The sequence below is a fragment of the Nerophis ophidion genome, linkage group LG20 (assembly GCF_033978795.1).
Source record: "Nerophis ophidion isolate RoL-2023_Sa linkage group LG20, RoL_Noph_v1.0, whole genome shotgun sequence".
Lineage (NCBI taxonomy): Eukaryota > Metazoa > Chordata > Actinopteri > Syngnathiformes > Syngnathidae > Nerophis > Nerophis ophidion.
The window spans coordinates 46,299,073-46,326,851 of NC_084630.1; the positions used below are offsets into that span (position 1 = coordinate 46,299,073).

The 27,779-nt window shown below is 40.4% G+C and overlaps 2 protein-coding genes across 2 annotated transcripts; one reads left to right on the forward strand and one right to left on the reverse strand.

The window, feature by feature from the left end:
- The first annotated feature begins 493 nt into the window (after window positions 1-493).
- On the forward strand, window positions 494-27,726 carry LOC133538577 (oocyte zinc finger protein XlCOF8.4-like). The gene is made up of 5 exons (XM_061880230.1): window positions 494-938; window positions 4,119-5,452; window positions 20,841-20,855; window positions 22,676-22,898; window positions 25,635-27,726. The coding sequence occupies exons 1-5, from the start codon at window positions 812-814 to the stop codon at window positions 26,984-26,986; spliced, it is 3,051 nt and encodes a 1,016-aa protein (XP_061736214.1). The 5' UTR covers window positions 494-811; the 3' UTR covers window positions 26,987-27,726.
- Window positions 12,395-20,603, reverse strand: LOC133539232 (uncharacterized). The gene is made up of 2 exons (XM_061881408.1): window positions 20,370-20,603; window positions 12,395-14,598 (listed from the first exon to the last, which is right to left on the reverse strand). The coding sequence occupies exon 2, from the start codon at window positions 14,546-14,548 to the stop codon at window positions 13,892-13,894; it is 657 nt and encodes a 218-aa protein (XP_061737392.1). The 5' UTR covers window positions 14,549-14,598; window positions 20,370-20,603; the 3' UTR covers window positions 12,395-13,891.
- Window positions 27,727-27,779: the final 53 nt, after the last annotated feature.

The window sequence follows — 27,779 nt, forward strand, 5'->3', positions numbered from 1 at the left end:
TATGTTGCTGTTTAAGTGAGACAACTTGAACAAGTTTGACTCGTTAAAAGTTTGAGCAACAAATGAAGATGCAAACTATTCACTGATTGATGTTGTTGAAAAGAGAAGAGCGTCAATAATAATGAGAAGAAATAAATGAGAGTATTAGGGATGAAATGAGCAAGTAGGAATGAGGTGTAGGGAACAACAATAAAAACACGTGGAAGGGTAAATCTAAATAAATCAGGCAGTAATATCGCTACAATTTCTAGCACTTTCACTCCTGTCATTGCAATGAATGTCGCACGGGGGCGCCACTGAACCCCAACATTAAAGCGTTGTCTGGTATACTTTTAATTTTTTTTTTTTTTAAAGACACTCTTTTATATCACATTGTTATTCAAATAAATATTACAGGAAAGAAAAGCATGGTAACAGTGACAGCAGGCAATATTTTACCTCTTCGTCCACTCGGCTGTGACGTCATTCCCAGCTTCCGGCGTAAACAGAAGGCAGCGGAAGTGTGCCAACTGTCGTGAAAGCACATCGACGCAGAAAGCCGCGAGCAGGACTAATAAGTCACTCTTATTATTTGTTCTCCAGTTTGAAATATTTACGTCGTATAAAATACATCTTTGAATCTTTATTTAAGGATAAAGTGGTCTCGATGCGCTAGAAGCACTGTGCCGCTTCTCGTGCTATCTTTGCTTGTTAGTTAGCTTAGCTCGCTAGTTAGCTTAGCTTGTTAGCTGCTAACAGAAGACACAGAAGTTATCAACACATCGCTAAGTAGAGATCAAGTGTGAGAGTAAAGTGTTGTGATTGTGTGAAAATGTGCGAAAGAATGATAGCAAAGTATGAGGAGGAACTTTGTCCAACCAAAGAGGAGAAGGAGCGACAACATCAACTACTGGATGTTTATTATAAGAAACATCATCAAGTTGTGTTACACAGAACAGGTTTGTTTACTTTTTACTCTCACATCTTCACTAACTTTATATTTCATTAGTAACACCATGTTTAATATATTGTGTATAATAAGTTGTGTTGCCTTGTGAGGATGATGCATTCCGTCTGCTACTTGCAACGTGGTCTTGCAACCACGTGGTTGTTGGTGTTCTGTGGAATGTAACTACTAAAGAGGAGTTACACATCCCAGTCCATTTGTACTACAAACTGTCAGTGGTGGAACAGGTCAGAGCCGGGCCAGGGGCATGACCCAAATAATAAAGCTAATTCTACCACCATTTGACAACATACACATGCCTTTCTGCCATGTGTATCTTTAACCAGGTTTTAAAACGTTTGCCAGCCATTTTTGCTGAAATTTTCATTTTCCCGACATGCATTTATTTTCTCACTTTCACCACAGCATCAACCCGTTCACAAGATGTAGAAAACAAATCAAAGGGGATCAGATTTTTTCTTTTAACTTTGCCTATCGTTCACGAACCTTATGTTAAACAATAACATGTTTTGTTTTTTATTTTATGCATTCTAAGTTCTAAAGAAACGTCAGCAAAATCTTAACTGTCCTAGATGTATCCATTGAGTCAATGGGAGCGCCTCTATTCCGCTCATTAAGCCCCCTAAATAATAATTAGTTGATCAATATAATATACCCAGAAGTCATTTTTTAATCGCTATCTCTTTAAAACATGCTGTAAAAATGCATATCCTCTGGAAATATGCCTTACAATAGCCACAAACTGGAGGATACATTTTTAGTTAGGATACGATTTAAATAAATAGTGTAAAGGTTTTATGGAAATTTCCAGGGTGTACCCCGCCTTCTGCCCTGCTGTGAGTCCAAAAGGGACAAGCGGTAGGAAATGGATGGATGGATGGGAAAAAGGCCCATCATAGACAGGCCTCAAATTTTTACTTTTTAAGGTCAAGACAAGTGTTGCCTTAAAGGAGGGCTCATATTTTAGGGCACCAAGGCAAGTTAGAAGGTCTCCAAAGCAAAGGTTTTTTTCTTTCCAGTTTAATTAAATGCAGAATCGCTCACATTTATTTGTGCAATAAATCTTTGGACAATTTTGACCCATACTTTGGGTCAAAGTATAATAGTGTAAATGCATCAATAAGTTAATTATGCTTGTGTAAGGTTTTTTTTCTTTAAACTTTTATTAATAATATACCTATTATTGTGAAGGGGAAAGTGTGTTGCTGTTCTCAGCTTGATTTGTGGAGGCGACTGTTGCAACATGGATGATGTCGTTCACAACAACACAAGCAGATGAGATGTGTTGTGGGTGTATGGATTTTCTTTGATAGCTTTAGCTTCGTAGTTTAGTCGCTATTTCGAATGACCGCCTCAAGGATGGGACGGTTGAGTGTTTATAGGATGAATGAGTGGTCGAGAACACATTATTTTCCCTAAAAATGTTGCTTCTCCTCACAATGACAACATTTCTCTTACATTTATGTCCGTTTCCCTGATATTCTGCAATGAACAGTAGATTTTGTTATATTAGCCAATTCTTTGACTCCGTAAGTCATTGTTGAAATAATATGCCTTATTTTTTTTGTTGAGTTCAGTGATTATTGATTGGATTATTACTTTGGAAAGGTGAGAGATGAAGAGTTGTGGTCTTGTGAGAATTGTCTGGTTTGTCCATCCCAGGCCACCGTAGGTCACGTGTGGTGCATCACCACACCTGCTAATGTTAGCCAAGTTAGCTGCTCATGTGTGTTGGAGTGGAGACGGCTGAGGGGAGTCGTGTATGAAACAAGCTCAGCTTCCTCATGAAGGTGACGTGATGATGTCACATAAGGACGACACGCCTACACTCACAAAAGAATGGCAACGTTTGGGCCCCCAGACGCGCTTTATTTTTTCCGTATTGAGGCAGCGCTTTGTTACACTTTCGGACTAAACGAACAAAAGAAGACCTTTTGTATGCAGTTCGAGAGCCGCAGCCGGAGAGAATAAACACACAGTGTATCCATGACTGCAAAGTTCATTGACCGCTTGTTTGATTGATTGACTAATGTTTTAATACCTCTGGACATTGACTTTAAATATTTCTGTCAGTCACACAAACATGCTTGTGGGGGAGTTTTCTGTGTCTACGTACCTTCCACACATCCGTACACCCACCAGAGTGACACTTTTCCAAGTTGAACAATCCCCACATTTTTCAACCTATTCAAACCATTCCAACATCAACTCATTCCACTCATCCTGGACATTCAAACTAACACTTTCCCAAGTTCCAAACCAAATTCTGGTTTTCCTGGAAATTCAAACTCTTCAACATTTAACCCCTTTTCATCATTCAAACTATTTTTACATTCATACTACATTCTGTCAGCATTTCAGTTAAATGTCAGCATTCACAAGCAATTCCTTGAACAATTGCCTCATCTGATCATTATTATCATAATTAAATGTAGCTTACCATACAGAATGTGTGGACTGCATGAATGATGCCTTCTCAGTTCTCAGAGTAACGCAATTTGGGTGTCTAGAAACACACTAAATTAATCCAATCCATTATTATTAATAATAATAAGGTAAACATCGTAATATATTTCGTATATCACGATATGGCCTAAAAAAATCGCGATATTAAAAAAAGGCAATATCGCCCAGCCCTAGTAGCGACACTATCTAAATGAAAGCAAAACAGATGCCTTGTTTTTTGGCCAATATGCGTAACCAGAATGGAAGAAGCGGTAGAAAATGGATGGACGGATGTTGACTATGCTCATGCTTTTGTAGAGCAGACATGTCTCTAAAGATGTATGTGAAAATCACTGTAATTATTGTCCACCAGCAGGGGGAGCTCATCATTAGTACTACTGCGTGGAGGCTGGCATGTGGTACATTATTTCCTGTGTGTGTATGATTTATTCAGAGGGAGAACAGCACACTTTCACGTATGGCATCTACCATTAAGGATTGCAGGAATGACTTTTAGGAGGTTTTTATATGAATAAGGTGGATTGGGGGTTGGCCTGGGAAGGCATTCTCCTGAAAGTCTTCTTCATGTGTCAGCTGGAAGTACCCTGACTGCTGTGAGGGGAAACTGATGAGAGTGTGAGATCATATGTTGGTGCAGGACAATGTCTCATGTGACTAAGCAAAGCTGGACTTTTCTAAAGAATGTTTGTTTTCTCCTGTCCCGCAGACGTTGATGAAGAACATCTTCCTCGTGAGCAGGAGGAGGAACCACAGTCCCCCAACATACATGAGGACAAAGAGGTACCACATTCCCAACACATCAGAGAGGGAGGAGAGGAGCCACAACCCCCCCAAATTAAAGAGGAAGACGAGGCGCCACAGACCCATAATGTTAAACTGACCTTTCACATTAAAGGTCAAGCGGAGGACCCATTGATCTTACACATCAAAAAGGAAGAGGAGGACCCACTGACCCCTCACTTTAAGGCGCAAGAGAACCTGCTGACCCCTCACATTAAAAAGGAAGAGGAGGACCCACCGACCCCCTACTTAAAAGAGGAAAAGGAGGACCGAGAGCCGCCACACATTAAAGAGGAAGAGGAGGAAGAGGGCATCAGTCAGCCTAAATGGTTGGAGGAGTTCCCAGTGACTGGTGTCCCTGTGAAGAGTGAAGATGATGAGGTGAAAGGTGAAAGTGAGGAGAGGGGAGGGGGGGAGCCTCCAAGCAGCAGCTCAACACAACACATGACAACAGAAGCTGATGGAGACCACTGTGGAGGATCACAAGCAGACAAGCTCTTAGCTCCACTATCAGATAGTGAGGACACAACGTCACACTCTCCTGACACTGATGATGAAGACTCTAAAGATGATGCAACATGTCACACTGACAACACTCACTTCACATGTTCTCACTGTCACAAAACTTTTAAATACCAAAGTCGTCTGAAAAGACACATGAGAACTCACACTGGAGAAAAACCTTTTTCTTGTTCAGTATGTGGTAAAGGTTTTGGACTTAGTCAGAATTTGAAAGTCCACATGAGAAGACACACTGGTGAAAAACCTTTTTCTTGCTCAGTATGTAGTAAAGGTTTTGTTCTAAGTGAACATTTGAAATCACACACAAGAACACACACGGGTGAAAAACCTTTTGTCTGTTTAATCTGTGGTAAAGGTTTTGCACACAGTAATACTTTGAAAAGACACATGAGAACACACACTGGTGAAAAATCTGTTTCCTGTTCAATCTGTGGTAAATGTTTTACACAAAGTCAATATTTAAAAGTACACATGAGAAGACACACTGGAGAAACTGCTTTTTCCTGTTCAATCTGTGGTAAAGGTTTTACACAAAGTCAAGATTTGAAAGTACACATGAGAACACACACTGGAGAAAAACCTTTTTCCTGTTCAACCTGTGGTAAAGGTTTTACACAAAGTCAGGATTTAAAAAAACACATGAGAACACACACTGGAGAAAAACCTTTTTCTTGTTCAACCTGTGGTAAAGGTTTTACACAAAGTCAGAATTTAAAAAGACACATGAGAACACACTTGTGAAAAATCACATTCCTGTTCAATCTGCAACAGAAGCTTTGGTGAACGATCAAAGCTTGAAAGACACATGAGAGAAAGTGTTGAGTTGCAGTGTGTGTGGTGAAAGATTGTCTTCTAAGTAGCAGTGTAAGAAACACAAGTGTGCTGGTGAGAACAGCAGCAGCAAATGAAACTGCAGGATTTGAAATAAATTGTCCAGACTTTCATTTTGACTTTCTAACAACATCAGCACATATAACATGTGTGACATTGTTGTTTGTCTAACAATCTTTTTAATATGCTTCTACATTTATAGATTAGATATTTTATATTACCATTTTTTCAGTCAAGTACATGCATTAATATGCAACATTGTGTACTTTTATTAAAAAATTGACAGAACAATTTGAGCAAAAAGATGAGAGTAAACAATGAAATACATATTTTGCATGCAATAAACATGTGTGTATGTATACACACACTCATATATAAATATATATTTTGTGTATGTTCATCATACAATTTTAGACCTATTCATATGAAATATTGAAGTATAACATATTTGTATTTCTACTTGTTAATAATCCCGTAGATCAGTGGTTCTTAAATGGGGGTACGCGTACCCCTGGGGGTACTTGAAGGTATGCCAAGGGGTACGTGAGATTTTAAAAAAATATTCTAAAAATAGCAACAATTCAAAAATCCTTTATAAATATATTTATTGAATAATACGTTAACAAAATATGAATGTAAGTTCATAAACTGTGAAAAGAAATGCAACAATGCAATATTCAGTGTTGACAGCTAGATTTTTTTTGTGGACATGTTTCATAAATATTCATGTTAAGGATTTTATTTTCTCTGAAGAAATGTTTAGAGTGACGACGCTGATTCCCGATTTTGTACTTGCTAGCTTCTGCGCTATGCTTTTGTTTTTTTCTAGCTCTCATGCTAGTTCTGTTGGTTTTGCCTTTTGTGCCTGGTGCCAGTTTTTCTGTTCTTAGTCTGTTTTATAAGTGTAAATAAATCTATATTTCTTACCTTACGCTGTGTCCGAGCCCGAACTGCATCTTAAGAGAACGACCCGCAACACCATGCCAGCCAAACGTCACAGGGTCTCTATAATCTATTTTATTCATTATCGTTATTACTCTGTAATATGATGATTGTGTTGTGATTGTTTTATATGTATGTCCCCAGACCTTTATGCAATATAAAAGTGAGAGAAAACGGCAGATTTTTTTTGTGAAAGGATGGTTTTGTATTTACAAACTTACATTTGTGGATACATCAAATAAATCCAGTTTTGTGTTTTAAACTTTTTTTTTTCTTTTTAACATCCCCAAAACAACATCAATATCAGTCAAAGTTTGGAGTGTCAGACAAAAGCCAATATTGTACATCATCCCACAGAGATTTACTTTGCATACATTCTTAAGATAAACTGTTTATTGTGTTTCCCAGTCACAGATCGAACAAGTGTTGTCTTCAATTGCAAAACAACATCCCAAAAATTATTTTAAGTGGTCAATTCCATCTTTTTTTTTCTTAAATTGACTTTTTTGCCTTAGAAAGAATGGAAACTTTTAATTTATGAGTATTTTTTTGTTCCAGACAAAACAATAACAAGGAAGAAATAGTAAAGAATTTAAAAATATGCAGTAACTAGAATATTTTGAATGAAAGCCTTTTTAAAATGTGTAATAGTTTTTACTTGCAGGTCTTACTTAATGAAATCTTCAAATATTAAAATATTTGTATCACTCAATAAGTGCATCAGTGACCAAATGCCTTTTTCAAACCATTGCTGTACAAAGATGGATTTGTTTCTCATTTTAATATAAGAACAATTCCATAGTGGAGTATTGTGTGTGATGAAGTTGTGTTTGTAAATTAGTTTCCAGTACAACAACACCTGCTGGTAGGGATGGGTACTGTTCACTTCTAATTCCATGTTTTATGTGTTATATATGTCAATATATTGTGTGTTTGTATTTTGCCAACATGGTAGAATCACATGATAGGCAGGTTGTATCATGTTTTTCTGTCACCTTGAGGAAATGGCATAAAGAGGAAGATGACAATATAATGTCACTTGGACAATGATGTACAGAACAGAGGAGATTTAGTTCATTTTTAGTTTTGGTTTTAGGCGATTCTTTTTTGTTTTTGTTTCATTAAACCTCACCATTACCCAGCTATGGATTTCTGGTAGCTGGGTAAAAAGACATGGAAGGGGATAGTCAGCTGATGTATGAGGAAGATATGGACATAGATAGGACTAGAAGGGAGAGACGAAAGAAGGGGAGAGGAGGTCATGAAGGAAAGTAGAGCGCTAAGAGAGTAGAAAGGAGGAAAAAGATTATGGTAGATAATTGCAAGATTATATATGAATTGAAGTCAGATGAAGACATGAAAGATATTAGTTTGATGACACTGGTTAAGGGATGAAAGAAGGACATTGGAGAGGTGGAGATGGCCACAGTGCTAAAGGACGGAAGTCTTTGGACTAAATGTAAAAATGGAGAGTAAAAGAACAAAAGCAATGCGATTGCAAAAGCTGTGCAATAAAATACTGAAGGAAATAATAGAAGTGAGGAAATGAAAAAGAAAACTTAAAAGATTTGAAAAGAGAAATAAATACAAGGGGGAACTGTCACAATGATGATGAGTTTGATGGCATTTAGAAACGATGGAGAGCGAATCTGTGCTAGTGCACTTTGTCGAGGAAATCCTCCCGGAAAGAATCATGATAGGGTTTTTAAGCTTCTACATTTAGACTTTACGTCCCACCCCCACTACCTTGTTTTAAGTGGCAACACTATGGCACATTGCTAGTGTGTGTCATGCTAAGATGAGATGTGGAAGGTGTGGAGGGGAGCAGGAGTATGGACAATGTGGAAGTCATGAACAGATGAACTGTGGGGGAATCACACAGCAGCATACGGGGGCTCTGTCAGAAGGAAACAAGCAACAGAAGTACAGCATATCAAAGTAGAAAGAAATATTACATATGCAGAGGCAGTTAAAGTAAGATAACAAGATAGTGGAGAACAAGGCAGAAGTGAGAACAGTTCAAGTGATAAAAAACAACAAATACAGAAATTTCTATGGACAAACTAGTTGTCTTCCCGGCATACATAATAAACTGGACAGAACAGGCAAGAAATAAGACTGAGAAGATCAAAATAATGGTCAAAGTTTTTAAATGTAAAAGAACTATCATGGGAACCGGTGCAATGTGAACTCCAGAGAGTAGATGAGACTGAGTCATGTGACCACAATCCAATGCCATGTTCATTGTTCAGTTGAATGCCAGAAGTTTGATAGCAAACCGACAGGACTTAAAGGCCTACTGAAATGAGATTTTCTTATTTAAACGGGGATAGCAGGTTCATCATTTTGCAATATTGCCATATTTTTGCTGAAAGGATTTAGTAAAGAATATCGACGATAAAGTTCGCAACTTTTGGTCGCTAATAAAAAAGCCTTGCCTTTCCCGGAAGTTGTGCGCGTGACATCACAGATTGTCTGACTCCTCACATCCACACTTTAATTACAATCATGGACGCCAGCAGCCCGAGCGATTCTGACCGAGAAAGCAACGATTTCCCCATTAATTGGAGCGAGCATGAAAGATTTGTGGATGAGGAAAGTGAGAGTGAAGGATTAGAGGCCAGTGGGAGCGATTCAGATAGGGAAGATGCTGTGAGAGGCGCCATGGCAGCCATGGGGGTGGCAGCTACTACTCGGCCACCTCCAACAAGGGATAGAGCCATACCGTTTTGAACCCGACGCTGACAGTGACGGTCAGGAGGACGCTGATGATATTGATGCTGGAGTAGCACACCACATAGATCGCCTTCAGAATACAGAATGGTAAAATGTTATTTATTTATAGACTAGTTTTAGCTTGTGGCCTAGTCTTGCACTGTTATTGTTAGTGTTACAACTTACACCCCAGGCACAGGACTAAGTATCTATCATTGACACAATGTCAAAACTAATTATCCATCTTCTTCCACTTATCCGCAGCTTCAGCCTAAGCAGGGAAGCCCAGACTTCCCTCTCTCCAGCCACTTCGTCTAGCTCTTCCCGGGGGGGTCCCGAGGCGTTCCCAGGCCAGCTGGGAGACATTATTCCTATGGGCCACAGCTCCATATACCAATATTAAAAACATGCACGCAAAAAAAAACATGTAGATTAATAAGATCCACAACAAGACAATGATCATTTTAATTTTAGCACATGTATGCAGATTGCAGGTGTCAAAAATATGAATTGATTTACAAATATTATGAATATTTCTATTTCCAGGTGTAAATGTCACAACTGCGTGAACATGGAGACAGTGGCTGAGTGTGCCTGCTGTCATGAGATACAGGCAGTGGCCACAACCATGGAGCAGGAGGGGGTGGAGACGTGCATCTGAGACCACCCTGGCTTTCAATCTGGGTCTGGATGAATGGGTGCTGCAGACAGCGTATTACGCCTACAAACAGCAATATGGTGTGCCGCAGCAACAGCAAAATGAGAGAGGTTTAAATTATTCTTTATTCTATCAACCTTTGGAAGATAAGTCAGAATGAGCAATTTCTTATCGTATTCTTATTCTGTGAAATGTACTGTGCTACAATGTACATGACATTATATATCATAGAAGTAGTACATACATGGACCGTAGATGTCAACAATATTTACGATTTACTGCAACAGTAAATGACAAATGAATAGAATGCATGACAAAGTCTTTTGAGAACAGTGAGTCACTGTGTATCCATGTCTGGATAATAACAGGTGCCATAATTTGCTATTAACTATTTTGTACTTCCAGGTGGAGACGATACACAGCATGTCGACAGTCTGTCCGCTTCTGCTGGGGATATCAGGGGAAGGAGATAAGGGTGGCACTACCAGCTTGTGTAGTACATAAGATCAGAACAACATATCCATGGATGGACTACACGGGGTTCCAAGACGTGCAGTGACTGCAACAGAATCCACATGGCCACTGTAGTTAACGCTTAGCGAAGCGACTCCTGTGCTTGGTGAAGGCTTCCTCCTTGTCTCTCCAGTTCATCGCAGAGGAAGGGAGGCACATCCACGGTGACGCTGACTGGTCTTCTCTCGTCAGGGGTCTGTCTGCAGCCAGCAAAAACCTCCCTGATCAAGTCGTCTACGTAGCCTGCAAATTACAATTGTACATTTTCCTGCTCACAACATAATAAACTTATCATGATACAAAGTGTCGAGTGTCCTTCAACAAAATATGAATGTAAGTTCATAAACTGTGAAAATAAATGCAACAATGCAATATTCAGTGTTTACATCTTTTTTCCCAAATAGTTGAAGAAAGACCACTACAAATGAGCAATATTTTGCACTGTTAAACAAGTGTACCCCCATTTGAAAACCACTGGTCTGTTGTAATCTATTGACAGTAATGTCAGTAAATGTATGATACTTTATACTGCAGAGGAATTTGACTAGAACTTGGAGCAATAATTATATGTAGACTATTTTATTGTTAATTTATTTCATTGTTCATGGAGTAGTCTATGACTATATATGTCTGTGAGTATGACTATCGAAACTAGAAATTAAGATCCTTACCCTCTCCTTTTCCCTTTTGGCAAATGCAGACCTCATGTGCATGGTCTGTCCACTTGTGGACGGCGTGGGATGGTCTGAACTTGTGGAAGCACTGCCACTGATGGCTGGTTGTGGTCTGTTGAAAATAGTTGGCCTCGCACCTTTCTTTAGCAGCAGTCGACAGGTGGTGGCGACGCCCATCTCTGCCCTTCGCAAGGGACCCTCTTCGAAACACGATCTTTCGAAATGATGGCTGCATAATACACTGTACTTTGTGTGTGTGGTCCAATCCAACCGTGTTCGCTTGAGCTTCATCGCCATCTTTAGGGAATGTAAACACAGAAACACCGGCTGTGTTTGTGTTGCTACAGCCGGCCACAATTCACTGCTTTCCACCAACAGCTTTCTTCTTTGTAGTCTCCATTATTCATTGAACAAATTGCAAAAGATTCAGCAACACAGATGTCCAGAATACTGTGTAATTATGCCATTGAATCAGACGACTTGTAGCTGTGATCGGTGTGGAAGAAAATGTCCGCTACAACCCGTGACGTCACGCGCACGCGTCATCCTTCCGCAACCTTTTCAACAGGATGCATCGCGGGAAATTTAAAATTGCAATTTAGTAAACTAAAAAGGCCGTATTGGCATGTGTTGCAATGTTAATATTTCATCATTGATATATAAACTATCAGACTGCGTGGTTGTAGTAGTGGCTTTCAGTAGGCCTTTAAGCAGCACCTTGACAGCCGGATGGCACTCGGTGAATCCGCTCCCCGCCACCTGATTTTATGCTTCCAATATTTTGCTCCCTTGGCCATTCCCAGTGCCATCCATCTTGGTGTTGTTTGGTAGTGTGCACGTCTTCTAACTCCAAACCAAGTTGAGTTTATTTTATTTTATAAGTATCTTTTGTTCTTTTTTCCACGATGCACATTTTGTCTTCTCTCTTTCGCACCGTCGCTTTTTGTTACCTCCTGTTTGGATTGTTTCTGTGAGTAGATTTCCGCAGTAAAAGAAGTGTTTTACTCAGCGTCCTGTGCATCTTTGGGTTCCTCTTTACTGTGTTGAACAGCACTCTGACAGAAGGAGTTTCTCCAAAACGCAACACCCTTTGGCGGACAAGTTTGCTATACATATAAATGAAAGGGACAAGTGGTAGAAAAAAATCATGAACCACTTCAAAAAACAATTGTCATGTGTAGTTTTTTTAATAAGAAATGTAGATTATTAAAAACAAAATTACTCTTCATAACCTTCCACATATAATGTTGATATTTGATCTCATCTACTTATTGCATAAAGGGGACATGCATATAAAAAAATAATCATATTAAGAAAGAGAGTAACAAAGATAATTAAAAGAATGGATTATCGAGACCCAACAAATCCTTTATTAAGTCACACATTTTAAAAGTAAATGATCTTGTATAAAACACAACATTTCAAATGTTGTATAAAGTAAATAATAATATGCTTCCAGAAGAGGTCCAGAAGATGTTTCAGGTGTGAACCAGTAAATATGAACTAAGAGGGATTTATGAGTATTCAAAAGCAAAGGTATGAACACATGTAAAACAAATATGTACATCATTTAAAGGAGTTCATCTATAACATCATTAAAAGTTAAAATTGATTTCTAAATCTCACATAAAACGTATTTGTAACATGTTTTCTCCTGTTTATTCTCACCTTTACAGTCAAAATGTTGTTCGTTTTTAAATAAAAGTACACAATGTCGTATATTAAAACATGTACTTGACTGAAAAAAAGGAAAGATTTTAAAATATCTAATCTACAACTGTTAGAATCGATGTGCTGATGTTCTTAGAAGGTCAAAGTTAAAGTTTTGACAGTTTATTTCAAATCCTGCAGTTTCATTTGCTGCTGCTGTTCTCACCAGCACACTTGTGTTTCTTACACTGGTACTTAGAAGACAATCTTTCACCACACACACTGCAACTCAACACTTTCTCTCCTGGGTGTCTTCTCATGTGTACTGTAAGAGAGTTTGGATGATGAAAACTTTTATTGCATCTTGTACAGGAGTATGGTTTTTCACCAGTGTGCGTTCTCATGTGTGATTTGAAATGGGGCCTTAGAGTAAAATCTTTACCGCAGATTAAACATGAAAAAGGTTTTTCCCCAGTGTGTGTTCTCATGTGTATTTTTAAACTTTGATTCATTGCAAAACTTTTACCACATTCTGAGCAGGAAAAAGGTTTTTCTCCAGTGTATATTCTCATGTGTACTTTTAATGTTTGCTTTATTACAAAACTTTTGCCACATTCTGAGCAAGAAAACGGTTTTTCTCCAGTGTGTATTCTCATGTGTATTTTGAAATACTGCCTTCCAGTAAAATCTTTACTGCAGATTAAACATGAAAAAGGTTTTTCTCCTGTATGTGTTCTTATGTGTACTTTAAGAGTGATTAGGTGACGAAAGGTTTTGTTGCAGTTTGAACAGGAGTATGTTTTTATATCAGAGTGCGTTCTCATGTGTGCTTTTAATTGCTGTCTTTCTATAAAACTTTTACCACAGACTGAACATATAAAAGGTTTTTCTCCGGTGTGTGTTCTCATGTGTACTTTGAAATAGTGCCTTTGCCAAAAATCTTTACCACATACTGAACATATCAAAGGTTTTTCTTCAGTGTGTATTCTCATGTGTGTTTTAAAATTTTGCTTTTGAGTAAAACCTGTACTACAGTTTGAACATGAAAAAGGTTTTTCTCCAGTGTGTGTTCTCATGTGTGCTTTCAAATTTTGTCTTTGATGAAAATCTTTACGGCAGATGGAACACGAAAAATGTTTTTCTCCAGTGTGTGTTCTCATGTGTGCCTTTAAATGGTGCCTATGAGTAAAATCTTTACCGCAGATTGAACATGAAAACGTTTTTTCTCCAGTGTGTGTTCTCATGTGTCTTCAATTTACTAAGAGATTTAAAAGTTTTGTGAGAGTGAGAAGATGTGAAGTGAGTGTTGTCAGTGTGACATGTTGCATCATCTTTAGAGTCTTCATCATCAGTGTCAGGAGAGTGTGACGTTGTGTCCTCACTATCTGATAGTGGAGCTAAGAGCTTGTCTGCTTGTGATCCTCCACAGTGGTCTCCATCAGCTTCTGTTGTCATGTGTTGTGTTGAGCTGCTGCTTGGAGGCTCCCCCCCTCCCCTCTCCTCACTTTCACCTTTCACCTCATCATCTTCACTCTTCACAGGGACACCAGTCACTGGCATCTTGGGGACATCAACCTCCTCCAGTCCTTCTAGATGCTCTCCCTGCTGACTGATGCTGTGTTCTTCCTCTTCCTCTTTAATGTGAGGGGTCAGTGGATCCTCCTCTTCCTCCTTAATGGGAAGGCTTAGTGGATCCACCGCTTCCTCTTTAAAATGGAGTGTGAGTGGGTCTTCTCTCTCGTCTTTAAAATGGGGGATCCGTTGGTGTTCCTCTTCATTTTTAAAATGGGGGATCAGTTGGTATTCCTCTTCCTTCCTAATGAGGTTGTGCTGTGGCTCCTCCGTCCGCATCCTAAAGCTCCACTTCTGTTGCTCAGGGTGAAGATGTTCTTCACAGACGTCTGCAAGACAAACACAAGTTTGAGAAACATCCATCTCTGCTCAGTCACACAATGCATTCAGTACTTAGGAAAAACAAGTTATCATATGAACTGTCTTGAAATCTCAGTGATGCACAAACACACTGCTCTTACAACATTATTCACAGGAAACTAAAAACCAACTAGAATAACAGGACTTTTTACTATGGATAGACGATTTGGTTTAAAATTTATTTTACCATATATTATTTCGTATTGAATTAATAATAGAACCATTTTAAAACAGGCTACACAGGCTCCTAATTTGGTTGCTGAAATATGCAGTAAAATATTACATCACTTCCAGTAATATTTTCTCAAATAAAGTAACCAGATGTTAACAGTAAATAAACAAGTACATTAAAAAGAATTGTTTCGACAAAATAATACAATTACAAATGATACAATATGTTACTGCATATGTCAGCTGCCAAATTAGGAGATTTTGTAGCCTCTTTTAAAATTATTCTTTCATCAATCATATACCAAATATACCTTGATGTTGCAGAAAAAAGACCACATGTTTTTTTAACCGATTTCCGAACTCTAAAAGGTGAATTTGGCGATTGAAACGCCCTTCCATTGTTCGCTGCCGGAGAAATGACCTTTCATCCGTGACGTTACAACGGGAAGCAATCCGCCATTTTCTCAAACACATTACACACAGCAAGTCAAATCAGCACTGTTATTTTTCTCCTATGTCCCCCCCTCCCTTGTGGAGGGGGTCCGGTCCGATGACCATGGATGAAGTACTGCTGTCCAGAGTCGAGACCCAGGATGGACCACTCGCCTGTGTATCGGTTGGGGACATCTCTACGCTGCTGATCCGCCTCCGCTTGGGATGGTTTCCTGTGGACGGGACTCTCGCTGCTGTCTTGGATCCGCTTTGAACTGAACTCTCGCGGCTGTGTTGGAGCCACTATGGATTGAACTTTCACAGTATCATGTTAGACCCGCTCGACATCCATTGCTTTCGGTCCCCTCGAGGGGGGGGGGGGGGGGGGGGGGGGGTTGTCCACATCTGAGGTCCTCTCCAAGGTTTCTCATAGTCAGCATTGTCACTGGCGTCCCACTGGATGTGAATTCTCCCTGCCCACTGGGTGTGAGTTTTTCCTTGCCCTTTTGTGGGTTCTTCCGAGGATGTCGTAGTCGTAATGGTTTGTGCAGTCCTTTGAGACATTTGTGATTTGGGGCTATATAAATAAACATTGATTGATTGATTGATTATTTTCCGTTTTTTCGACTGTTTTCCGTACCTTGGAAAACATTATGGTCACGGCATGCTAATCGATGCTAACATGCTATTTAGGCTAGCTGTATGTACATATTGCATCATTATGCCTCATTTGTAGCTATTTTTGCATCCAGCCTTTCCCTCCATCCACATTTAATTCCAAACAAACACATACCAATCGACGGATTCAAGTACACCAGTGGTCAAAAGATGTGAAAGTCCCTCGTTTGTTCCGCACATTTTACAGACGATAGCGCTGCTACGACAGAGATGGCACAGAGATGTGTGGATATCTGCGACACCCAAAGCAGATGCATTTCCAACAATAAAGACAACTAAATCACAAAGGTGAGTTTTGTTGATGTTATTGACTTATGTGCTAATCAGACATATTTGGTCACGGCATGACTGCCAGCTAATCGATGCTAACGTGCTATTTAGGCTAGCTGTATGTACATATTGCATCATTATGCCTCATTTGTAGCTATATTTGCATCCAGCCTTTCCCTCCACCAACAATTTAATGCCAAACAAACACATACCAATCGACGGATTTAAGTTGTTCCAGTGTTCAAAAGATGCAATCGTTGGTTAGACGGCGATCACCGAATTCGTACTCGTTGCGCTGTCTGTCGTGATATGGCTCAATAGCTTCAGTTTCTTCTTCAATTTCGTTTTCGCTATCTGCCTCCACACTCCAACCATCCGTTTCAATACATGCGTAATCTTTTGAATTGCTTAAGCCGCTGAAATCCGAGTCTGAATCCGATCTAATATCGCTATATCTTTCTGTTCTATCCGCCATGGTTTGTTTGTATTGGCGTCACACAGTGACGTCACAGGAAAATGGACGGGTGGATATACAGATAGCGAAAATCAGGCACTTTTAAAGCCTTTTTTCGGGATATACCATGATGGGTAAAATTTTGAAAACCATTTTGAAAAATAAAACAAGCCACTGGGAACTGAATTTTATTGGTTTCAACCTTTCTGAAATTGTGATAATGTTCCCCTTTAATAAGAATGTTACTACATTACATATATACTTACAGTGTGTATTTAAAATGTTGAAGGTTTTAGGATGTTATTTGGAGCACTTTATAGGCAGAATAGAAGGGCTACCAATGATTTAATTGTTAGCTAACTTTTGCTAAGGTTTATTTTCTATTTAGGATGCATTAACCATTGACCTGCTCAGTGGCCTTGTGGTTAGAGTGTCTGCCCTGAGACTGGAGAGTCGTGAGTTCAAATCCTGGCCGAGTCATACCAAAGACTATAAGAACGGGACCCATTGCCTCCTTGCTTGGCACTCAGCATCAAGGGTTGGGGGTTAAATCACCAAAAGATTCCCGAGCGCGGCCTCCACTGCCCTCACCTCCCAGAGGGTGAACTTGGGGATGGGTCAAATGCAGAGGATCATTTCACCACACCTAGTGTGTGACTACCGTTGGGACCTTAACTTTACCTTACATAGGGACTGTGAATGATTCCAAAAAGTGCAGTTCCCCTTGATATTACAAAATAGAACAACAACATGTCATGTGAAGTGACTCAAAGCACTTTACATAGTGAAACCCATCATCTAAGTTACATTTAAAACAATGTGGGTGGCACTGGAGCAGGTGGGTAAAGTGTCTTGCCCAAGGACACAACAGCTAAGATAGCAGAAGCTGGGAAACGAACCTGGAACCCTCAAGTTGCTGGCACGGCCCACTCTACCAACCGAGCTATACCGCCCCAAGTAACAAAAAAAAATATATCAATAACAAAATGCCTCATAGCAAATGTAATGAACTCATCTTAATACTGTCCTTTTTTGGGCTTTACCTTTTAAAGGGCAAAGTCCTCGCAGGGTCTTTTGTCCTATCGACTGTCTGGTTAAAGTGAGGAGACTATAATTTAGAAAAACAATTTATTTACAAATGGACAACAATAAGTCACTCATTTTTTACAGGTAGTTAAAGTTGGGCTTCACGGTGGCAGAGGGGTTAGTGCGTCTGCCTCACAATACGGAAGTTTCCTGCAGTCCTGGTTCAAATCCAGGCTCGGGATCTTTCTGTGTAGAGTTTGCATGTTCTCCCCGTGAATGCGTGGGTTCCCTCCGGGTACTCCGGCTTCCTCCCACCTCCAAAGACATGCACCTGGGGATAGGTTGATTGGCAACACTAAATGGTCCTAGTGTGTGAATGTTGTCTGTCTATCTGTGTTGGCCCTGCCATGAGGTGGCGACTTGTCCAGGGTGTACCCTGCCTTCGCCCGATTGTAGCTGAGATAGGCGCTAGCGCCCCCGTGACCCCGAAAGGGAATAAGCGGTAGAAAATGGATGGATGGATGAAGTTGGGATACAATTAAGATAATGAAGGATGAAGTGATTAAGAAATGTTTAATATAGATAAGAATAGGCCGTGCAACTAATCATATGTCCTGAGTTCCAGTTGAAAGTGGGTGCAAGTTCATGCCCACCCACACACACTCTTATCGCCCACATTCTTCACACTGTTTACGTGGCTTCTTGGCCGAGGTCTGAAGGACAAACACCAGATATGAAGTCGGAGTCCAGGGAGAAAAAAAGCACCGGTGAATGTCGCACAGAAAGAACCTTCTGGTGTTACCTGACGGCACGACCACCGAGCTGCGACACCACTACAAAGGCTCTCCGTGCTCGTGCTCGTACCACCTGGCTTGGTAGCCTCGACCCCGCCTACCCAAGCCAAAGACTTAGGTCCAATCACAAAACAGGGCGTAGCTGCCGCTGATTGGACCGACACGCAAATACCACATTTTCAACACTACCCGTTGTCGGTAAAAAACATAGCTATGGGCTGCACTTTGACACGCCAGAGTTAGCAGCTACTCAACAGCTAAGCTAAAACAGCACTTTTAAGCATATCAAATAATTATAGTTGCTTAATACGTACAAAAAGTCTCCAGAACAGAAGTCTGATAGAAAGTATCCAGTAACAAACATGTCCGCATTAGCCAACATTCTGAGCCATGAGCTTGACTTCATGAATTATTGTGGCCACCAGGTGTTGTGAAAGATCAAGAGAACAATTGCAAGAGCATCCGTCACAAGGTTAGTGTTTTTTATATATTTGTGTCAATATGTACAAGCACCTCAGCCTCCATTCAGAAGTACTGGAAAGGAGTTTACGCACATAGTTGAACCTCAGATTTAGGAGGAACAGTGTGGTTTTGGTCCTGGTCGTGGAACTGTGGACCAGGTCTATACTCTCGGCAGGGTCAGTGAGGGTGCATGGGAGTTTGCCCAACCAGTCTACATGTGCTTTGTGGACTTGGAGAAGGCATTCAACCGTGTCCCTCGGAGTCCTGTGGGGAGTGCTCAAAGAGTATGGGGTATCGGACTGTCTTATTGTGGCGGTCCGATCCCTGTACGATCAGTGTCAGAACTTGGTCCGCATTGCCGGCAGTAAGTCGGACACTTTTCCAGTGATGGTTGGACTCCGCCAAGGCGCCGATTCTGTGGACAGAATTTCTCGGCGCAGTCAAGGGGATCCGGTTTGGTTGCTGCAGGATTAGGTCTCTGCTTTTTGCAGATGATGTGGTCCTGATGGTTTCCAACTGGCCAGATCTTCAGCTCTCACGGGATCAGTTCGCAGCCAAGTGTGAATCGACTTGGATGAGAATCAGCACGTCCAAGTCCGAGTCCAAGGTTCTAGTCCGGAAAAGGGTGGAGTGCCCTGCCCCATGTGGAGGAGTTCAAGTACCTCAGAGTCTTGTTCACGAGTGAGGGAAGAGTGGATTGTAAGATCGACAGGCGGATCGGTGCGGCGACTTCAGTAATGCAGACGCTGAATCGATCCGTTGTGGTGAAGAAGGAGCTGAGCCGGAAGGCAAAGCTCTCAGTTTACCGGTCGATCTACGTTCCCATCCTCACCTATGGTCATGAGCTTTGGGTCATGACCGAAAGGACAAGATCACGGGTACAAGTGGCTGAAATAGGGCTCTCCCTTAGAGATAGAGTGAGAAGCAAGCCGCTGCTCCTCCCCATCAATGTGAAGCCAGATGAGGTGATTCGGGCATTTATCAGGATGCCACCCAAATGCCTCCCTAGGGAGGTGTTTAGGGCACTTCCGACAGGTAGGAGGCCACGGGGAAGACCCAGGACACGTTGGGTAGACTATGTCTCCCAGCTGGCCTGGGAACGCCTCGGGATCCCCCGGGAAAAGCTGGACGAAGTGGCTAGGGAAAGGAAAGGCTGGGCTTCCCTGCTTAGGCTGCTGCCCCCCGCGACCCAACCTCGGATAAGCAGAAGAAGATAGATGGATGGATGTGTAACACAACTTGATGTTTCTTGAAAACAGCGTCCAGTAATTGATGTTGTCGCTCCTTCTCCTCTTTTGTTGATCAAAGTTCCACCTTGTACTTTGCTATCATTTTTTTCTTTTTTCTAACATCACAAATATTTCTTCAACGGCAGCAGTTAGTCGCTGATTATGCAACACTCACATCATTTGTAATGTAGACATGTTCACACAATAAAACACTTTCCACTTACATTGGATCTCTGCTTTGATGTGTCGATCACTTCCGCCTCTCTTTGTTAGCAGCTAACAAGCTAAGCTAACCAGCAGGCTGGGCTAGCACGTCAAAGTGCACTCAGACTAATGTATCCACATACAAACAATTAATAACGACGTTTACTGTGTTTAAACGACACAAATGTGCACATGTACGTTGTAATTAAGACCTAAAAACCATAATAACCAAAACAACGTATTCTTCGCCAGTCGCCATCTTGTTTTGTTTCTTCCTTCTGTGTGACGTCATCGAGGTGTTCTCAACCGCGGAACAATTGTTTGCCAAACACGTGTTTCACTGGGACAATAGTGAGTGGTGCACACTTCCTTCAAACACGTGTTTCACTGGGACAATAGTGAGTGGTGCACACTTCCTTCGCCCGGCCACAGAAGAAAAAAGAAAGAGTTGCTGGTGTAACAATAGAAGAATATATTCCACTCCTCTTCTACACGCGGCTTATGAGGTAATATACATGATATATTTTCATATTATTTATCTTATTTACCTGATATGTTGTTCGAAGCTAACGTGCTAGCGTTAGCCCGCTAGCAGGCCTTTGTAGCAAATATATATATATAAGCGTTTTTTTTCTTAGGAGTGTATTTTATATCTTCTCTATGAGAATTACATTGGACTTATTTAATAATTTAACTGTTTTTTTTGTATATTACAGTCACGCTTAAAGACATTAAACATTTGTTACTAGAAAGAAACGAACGTCTTGTACTTTAAGTCTGGAATAAGTCACATACTCAAAAACGCTTTACAGCATCAACATTAAAAGTTCAAGCAACATACTATCACCCAACATACTATCACCAAATACTATCACCCAACATACTATCACCCAACATACTACCACCCAACATACTATCACCCAACAACTATCACCAACATACTATCACCCAACATACTATCACCCAACATACTATCACCCAACATACTATCACCCAACATACTATCACCCAACATACTATCACACAACATACTATCACCCAACATACTATCACCCAACATACTATCACCCAACATACTATCACACAACTACTATCACCCAACATACTATCACCCAACATACTATCACCCAACATACTATCACCCAAAATACTATTACTATCACCCAACATACTATCACCCAACATACTATCACCCAACATACTATCACACAACATACTACCACCCAACATACTATCACCCAACATACTATCACCCAACATACTATCACCCAACATACTATCACCCAACATACTATCACCCAACATACTATCACCCAACATACTATCACCCAACATACTATCACACAACATACTATCACCCAACATGCTATCACCCAACATACTATCACACAACATACTATCACCCAACATACTATCACCCAACATACTATCACCCAACATACTATCACCCAACATACTATCACCCAACATACTATCACCCAACATACTATCACCCAACATACTATCACACAACATACTATCACCCAACATGCTATCACCCAACATGCTATCACCCAACATACTATCACCCAACATACTATCACCCAACATACTATCACCCAACATACTATCACCCAACATACTATCACCCAACATACTATCACCCAACATACTATCACCCAACATACTATCACCCAACATGCTATCACCCAACATGCTATCACCCAACATACTATCACCCAACATACTATCACCCAACATACTATCACCCAACATACTATCACCCAACATACTATCACACGGCCACACTTGCTTGCACTTGTTACACGTGCTTCGCTGCACTTCTGTTCGTTTTCTGTTGGGCTAAAAATGTTGCTTTCGCAGAAGGAAAAACAAGGAGAGGATATTGCGCATAAAAGTAAAGCCAACCGACCACAGCTCTGTAGTCCTGGTCACCGTTGACGTGAGGTGGGACTATTTTGGAGGTGCACGTCAAGGTTGGCTGGTAGGTTGGTAGTGGGAGGAGCCAGTTGGCGTCACTTGATGCTGCAGCACAATGAAACTTTTATACGTGCAGACTGACTTCTTGCAGTCATGACGGTATTAAAATCCCAGCAGGAGGTTTTCTATAAGTTGTTACTTTTTATCAATAATTAATGTAAATGCGGAAAACAAGATCAATTACACAATTCATAATAATCAATAACTGATGATTATTCCATGTGTAGAAGAACATCACCACAAATTGGTGTCAGTCCACTTGGAAAATTTTATATTTGATAGACTAAACAACATTTGACACATCTGAGCTGAAGTTTGTTTGTGTTGTCTTGCGGACGTCCAACAGATGAACGCTCGTCAAGAAGAACGTCCCCTTCAGCAGCAGGAGGATCCACAGCCCCCCCACATTAAAGAGGAAGAGGAGGAAGTGTGGATCAGTCAGGAGGGAGAGTGTCCTGTAGGGCAGGAGGAGGCTGATGTCAGCAAGTTTCCACTGACTGTTGTCTCTGTGAAGACTGAAGAGCATGAAGACAAACCACCTGAGTCCTCACAGCTTCATCACAGTCCAAGTAAGCACAACATCCACATATCATCTAATACAATGTTTGTGACACATGTTCATCCGGGGGCCACATTTATCACTAAAGATGGAGATTTATTTGCTTTTTAACACCACCATTTAAAAATGAATGATCATCAATCGTGTGAATTAGTGAAATGAATTATATTTATACAGCGCTTTTCACTAGTGACACAAAACGCTTTTAAATAGTGAAACCTAATATCTAAGTTACATGCTTACTTCTACCGCATGCTTTTGGTAAGTGCAGAAGTGAGAAGAAGATTTAAATTAATTAGTGCCCCAGCGGCAATTCAAGGAAATACGGTATATCCATCCATCCATTTTCTACAGCTTATCCCTTTCGGAGTCGCGGGGGGTGCTGGAGCCTATCTCAGCTACAATCGGGTGGAAGGCGGGGTATGTATATATATAAATGATAAATGGATTGTACTTGTACAGCGCTTTTCTACCTTCAAGGTACTCAAAGCGCTTTGACACTACTTCCACATTCACCCACATTTTCCACATTTATATTTATATATATATAATACCGTTGTACGGGAGCCTGTAAAGGACTGTATTTCACCTTATTGGGATGACTCGAATTATTCAATATTTATGTAAGAATCTACTCTAAGAGAGAGCGAGAGGAGACGGCTTATAAAGTTGAACAATTTACTTTACAATAACCGGATTAAAATACAATAATCAGACATTGATTACACTCATACACTCTTCCCCACTCACACGCTACCTCCCCATTTGAACAACCCACACTAAACCAATCACTCACACAGTCCAACCTGGGCCCCTTGGTTGGGCCAGAAGATTGTCTGTTGCGGGCCTGATGAATCGGTGGTGCACTTAGGGGTGTGGTGGTGAGTTGAAACTGCTGGATACAAAGGGGGTGTTGGAGGGGGGGGGGACCTCCCGTTGTGGAGTAGAGATGGGGAGAGGAAAGCACGGCCGTGCTTCCTTTAGCACGACTCAGGAGGTCCAGTCTGGAGCGAGAGGAGAACCAGCCTCGTCCAGGGTCACCTCTCTGTCGACTAGTCCGTGAGCGCGTGCAATGGACACGCCAACCTAGCGCTGTCTGGGTCCCTCGCAGCGACGTAGCAACAGTAGCACGCAACTAAGCTCATTATATTGTCCCACACTCGCTCTCCAAACTACACAGTCAACGGGGAGAGGGTCTCTCTAACAAACTGAAAGCAAACGTGACTAAAGATGCCGTTCTTTAAGTCATGGTGCAGCACACAACCACAAGTACGAGCTGCGGTTAGCTTCCTAGTGGTTAGCATGCACTTCACGTATACTGGCAACGTGAAGTGCCCAAATGTCCTAAACTTAAACTAGTGCAAATGATACACTGTCACTTACACTTGGAAATAATACTCTTACTGTGGTTCTTTCGCCAATCTGCAGTCGTGGTAAACTGTCTTCCATGTAGAACTACCGACACTGCACTGCTAGTGCCGGAACTCTTTTAAACCTTTTTCTACCAGCGGAAAAGGAACTGCCCGTTACTGCGGCAACGGAAGCCATAGCAACGGTTAAACAACTTAAATATACACATTTTGGCTTTCCCATACGATACGTATTAAATAGAAATAAATAATAATAATAATAACAATAATCCCTTAACAGAAATTATCTACTAACTGGAGAACTTAAAGTAACTATTAAACAAACATGCAAACCTTCAGAACAACCGTATTTCCTTGAATTGCCGCCGGGCATATAGTATGCGCCTGCCTTGAATTACTGCCCGGTCACACTGTGAATATGTGTGGAGCCCTGCAATTCGTGACGTCACAAGCACATACTTCCGGTAAAGGCAGGGCTTTTTCATTAGCGACCAAAAGTTGCGAACTTTATCGTGGATGTTCTCTACTAAATACTTTCAGCAAAAATATGGCAGAATCGCGAAATGATCAAGTATGACACATAGAATGGAGCTGCTATCCCCGTTTGAATAAGAAAATCTCATTTCAGTAGGCCTTTAAGAACTAGAAAAATTCCCGGTTTTCACAAACTTCAGTAATACCATTTTTCAATTAAAAAACTGTTACTACTTCAACATTTCTTGACAGATTTAAACAATTCCAACACTAACCAATTCAACTTGTTCATGCTCTTCATCATTTTCAAAAAAATCCCGCTTTGCCCAAATTTCCAAGAAGTTACCATTGATATGAACCCATTCAAACCATTCCAACATCAACTTATTCCACTCATCCTGGACATTCAAACTAACATGTTCCCAAGTTTTAAACCAAATTCCAGTTTTCCTGGGAATTCCAACTCTTCAACATTCAAACCTCTCTAATATTCAAACTATTCTTACATTCATACTACATTCTGTCAGCATTTCAGTTCAACTTCAGTATTTGAGCTTTCACACACAATTCCTTCAGCAATTGCTTCATCTACTTATTATTATTATTATTATTATTGTTATTGTTATTATTATTATAATTACATGTAGCTCACCACATTGCATGTGTGGACTGCATGAATAATGCCTTCTCAGTTCTCACTATAACGCAATTTGAGTGTCCAGAAACGCACTAAATTAATCTAATCCATTATTACTATTATTAATGATAAACAAGTTACCTTTTGAAGGAGTAGTCAGTAATCTGATTACTTCATCCTATTTAATGTTGGTGCAGAACAATGTCTCATAAGACTGAGCAAAGTTGAACTTTTCTAAGAATGTTTTTTTCTCCTGTATTGTTAGACGTCGAAGAAGAACCTCTACCTAATGAACAGGAGGAGGAACCACAGTCCTCCAACATACATGAGGAAGAAGAGGTACCACATCCCAAACAAATTAAAGAGGGAATAGAGGAGCCACAGCCCCCCCACATTAAAGAGGAAGACGGGATGCCACAGACCCATCGTGTTAAACTGACCTTTCACATTAAAGGGCAAGCGGAGGACTCACTGATCTTACACATCAAAAAGGAAGAGGAGGACCCACTGACCCCTCACTTTAAGGCGCAAGAGAACCTGCTGACCCCTCACATTAAAAAGGAAGAGGAGGACCCACCGACCCCCTACTTTAAAGAGGAAAAGGAGGACCGAGGGCCGCCACACATTAAAGAGGAAGAGGAGGAAGAGGGCATCAGTCAGCCTAAATGGTTGGAGGAGTTCCCAGTGACTGGTGTCCCTGTGAAGAGTGAAGATGATGAGGTGAAAGGTGAAAGTGAGGAGAGGGGAGGGGGGGAGCCTCCAAGCAGCAGCTCAACACAACACATGACAACAGAAGCTGATGGAGACCACTGTGGAGGATCACAAGCAGACAAGCTCTTAGCTCCACTATCAGATAGTGAGGACACAACGTCACACTCTCCTGACACTGATGATGAAGACTCTAAAGATGATGCAACATGTCACACTGACAACACTCACTTCACATGTTCTCACTGTCACAAAACTTTTAAATACCATAGTCTTCTGAAAACCCACCTGAGAACACACACTGGAGAAAAACCCTTTTCTTGTTCACTCTGTAGTAAAGGTTTTACACAAAGTCAGAATTTGAAAGTCCACATGAGAACACACACTGGTGAAAAAACATTTTCTTGTTCAATCTGTGGTAAAAGTTTTGCACAAAGTCAGGATTTGAAAAAACACATGAGAACACACACTGGAGAAAAGCCTTTTTCTTGTTCAATTTGTGGTAAAGGTTTTGCACAAAGTCAGGATTTGAAAGTACACTTGAGAACACACACTGGTGAAAAACCTTTTTCCTGTGTAGTCTGTGGTAAAGGTTTTACACAAAGTCATAATTTGAATGTACACAAGAGAACACACACCGGTGAAAAACCTTTTTCTTGTTCAAGCTGTGGTAAAGGTTTTACAGACAGTCTAACTTTGAAAAGACACAAGAGAATACACACTGGTGAAAAACCTTTTTCCTGTTTAATCTGCAACAGAAGCTTTGGGGAACGATCAAAGCTTGAAAGACACATGAGAACACACCCAGGAGAGAAAGTGTTGAGTTGCAGTGTGTGTGGTGAAAGATTGTCTTCTAAGTACCAGTGTAAGAAACACAAGTGTGCTGGTGAGAACAGCAGCAGCAAATGAAACTGCAGGATTTGAAATAAACTGTCCAGACTTTCATTTTGACTTTCTAACAACATCAGCACATATGACATGTGTGACATTGTTGTTGTGTAACAACCTTTTTAATATGCTTCTACATTTATTGCTGAGATATTTTATTACAGGGCTTTTTTCAGTCAAATACATGCATTAATATGCAACATTGTGTACTTTTATTAAAAAAATTAACGGAACAGTTTGACTGAAAAGGTGAGAGTAAACAGTACAATACATTTTTTTACACACAATAAACATTGTATGTGTGTATATATTCATAATACAATTTTAGACTTATTCATAATACTGTTTTTATACGTGTTTGGAATATTGAAGTGTTACATAATGTTATTTCCAATTGTTAATAATCCCATAGATTATCACCTTTATATGATATACATATGTACTGGTTCACATCTGAAACATCTTCTGGACCACTTCAGGAAGCATATTATTATTTACTTTATACATCATTTGAACAGTTGTCTTTTATACAGTTTTGAAATGTGACTTTATGAATCATTTGTTGCGTCTCTATTCATCCATTTTATTAATTATATTACTTTTTTGTAATATGATGATTGTGTTGTGATTGTTTTATATGTATGTCCCCAGACCTTTATGCAATATAAAAGTGACAGAGAATGACTGAATTGTTTGTGTGAAGGAAATATGGTTTTGTTTTTACAAACTTACATTTGTGGATTAAAAAAAAACTCCCTTTATTGTGTTTTCAACATTTTTTATGGTTGTTTTTCTTTTTAACATCCCCAAAACA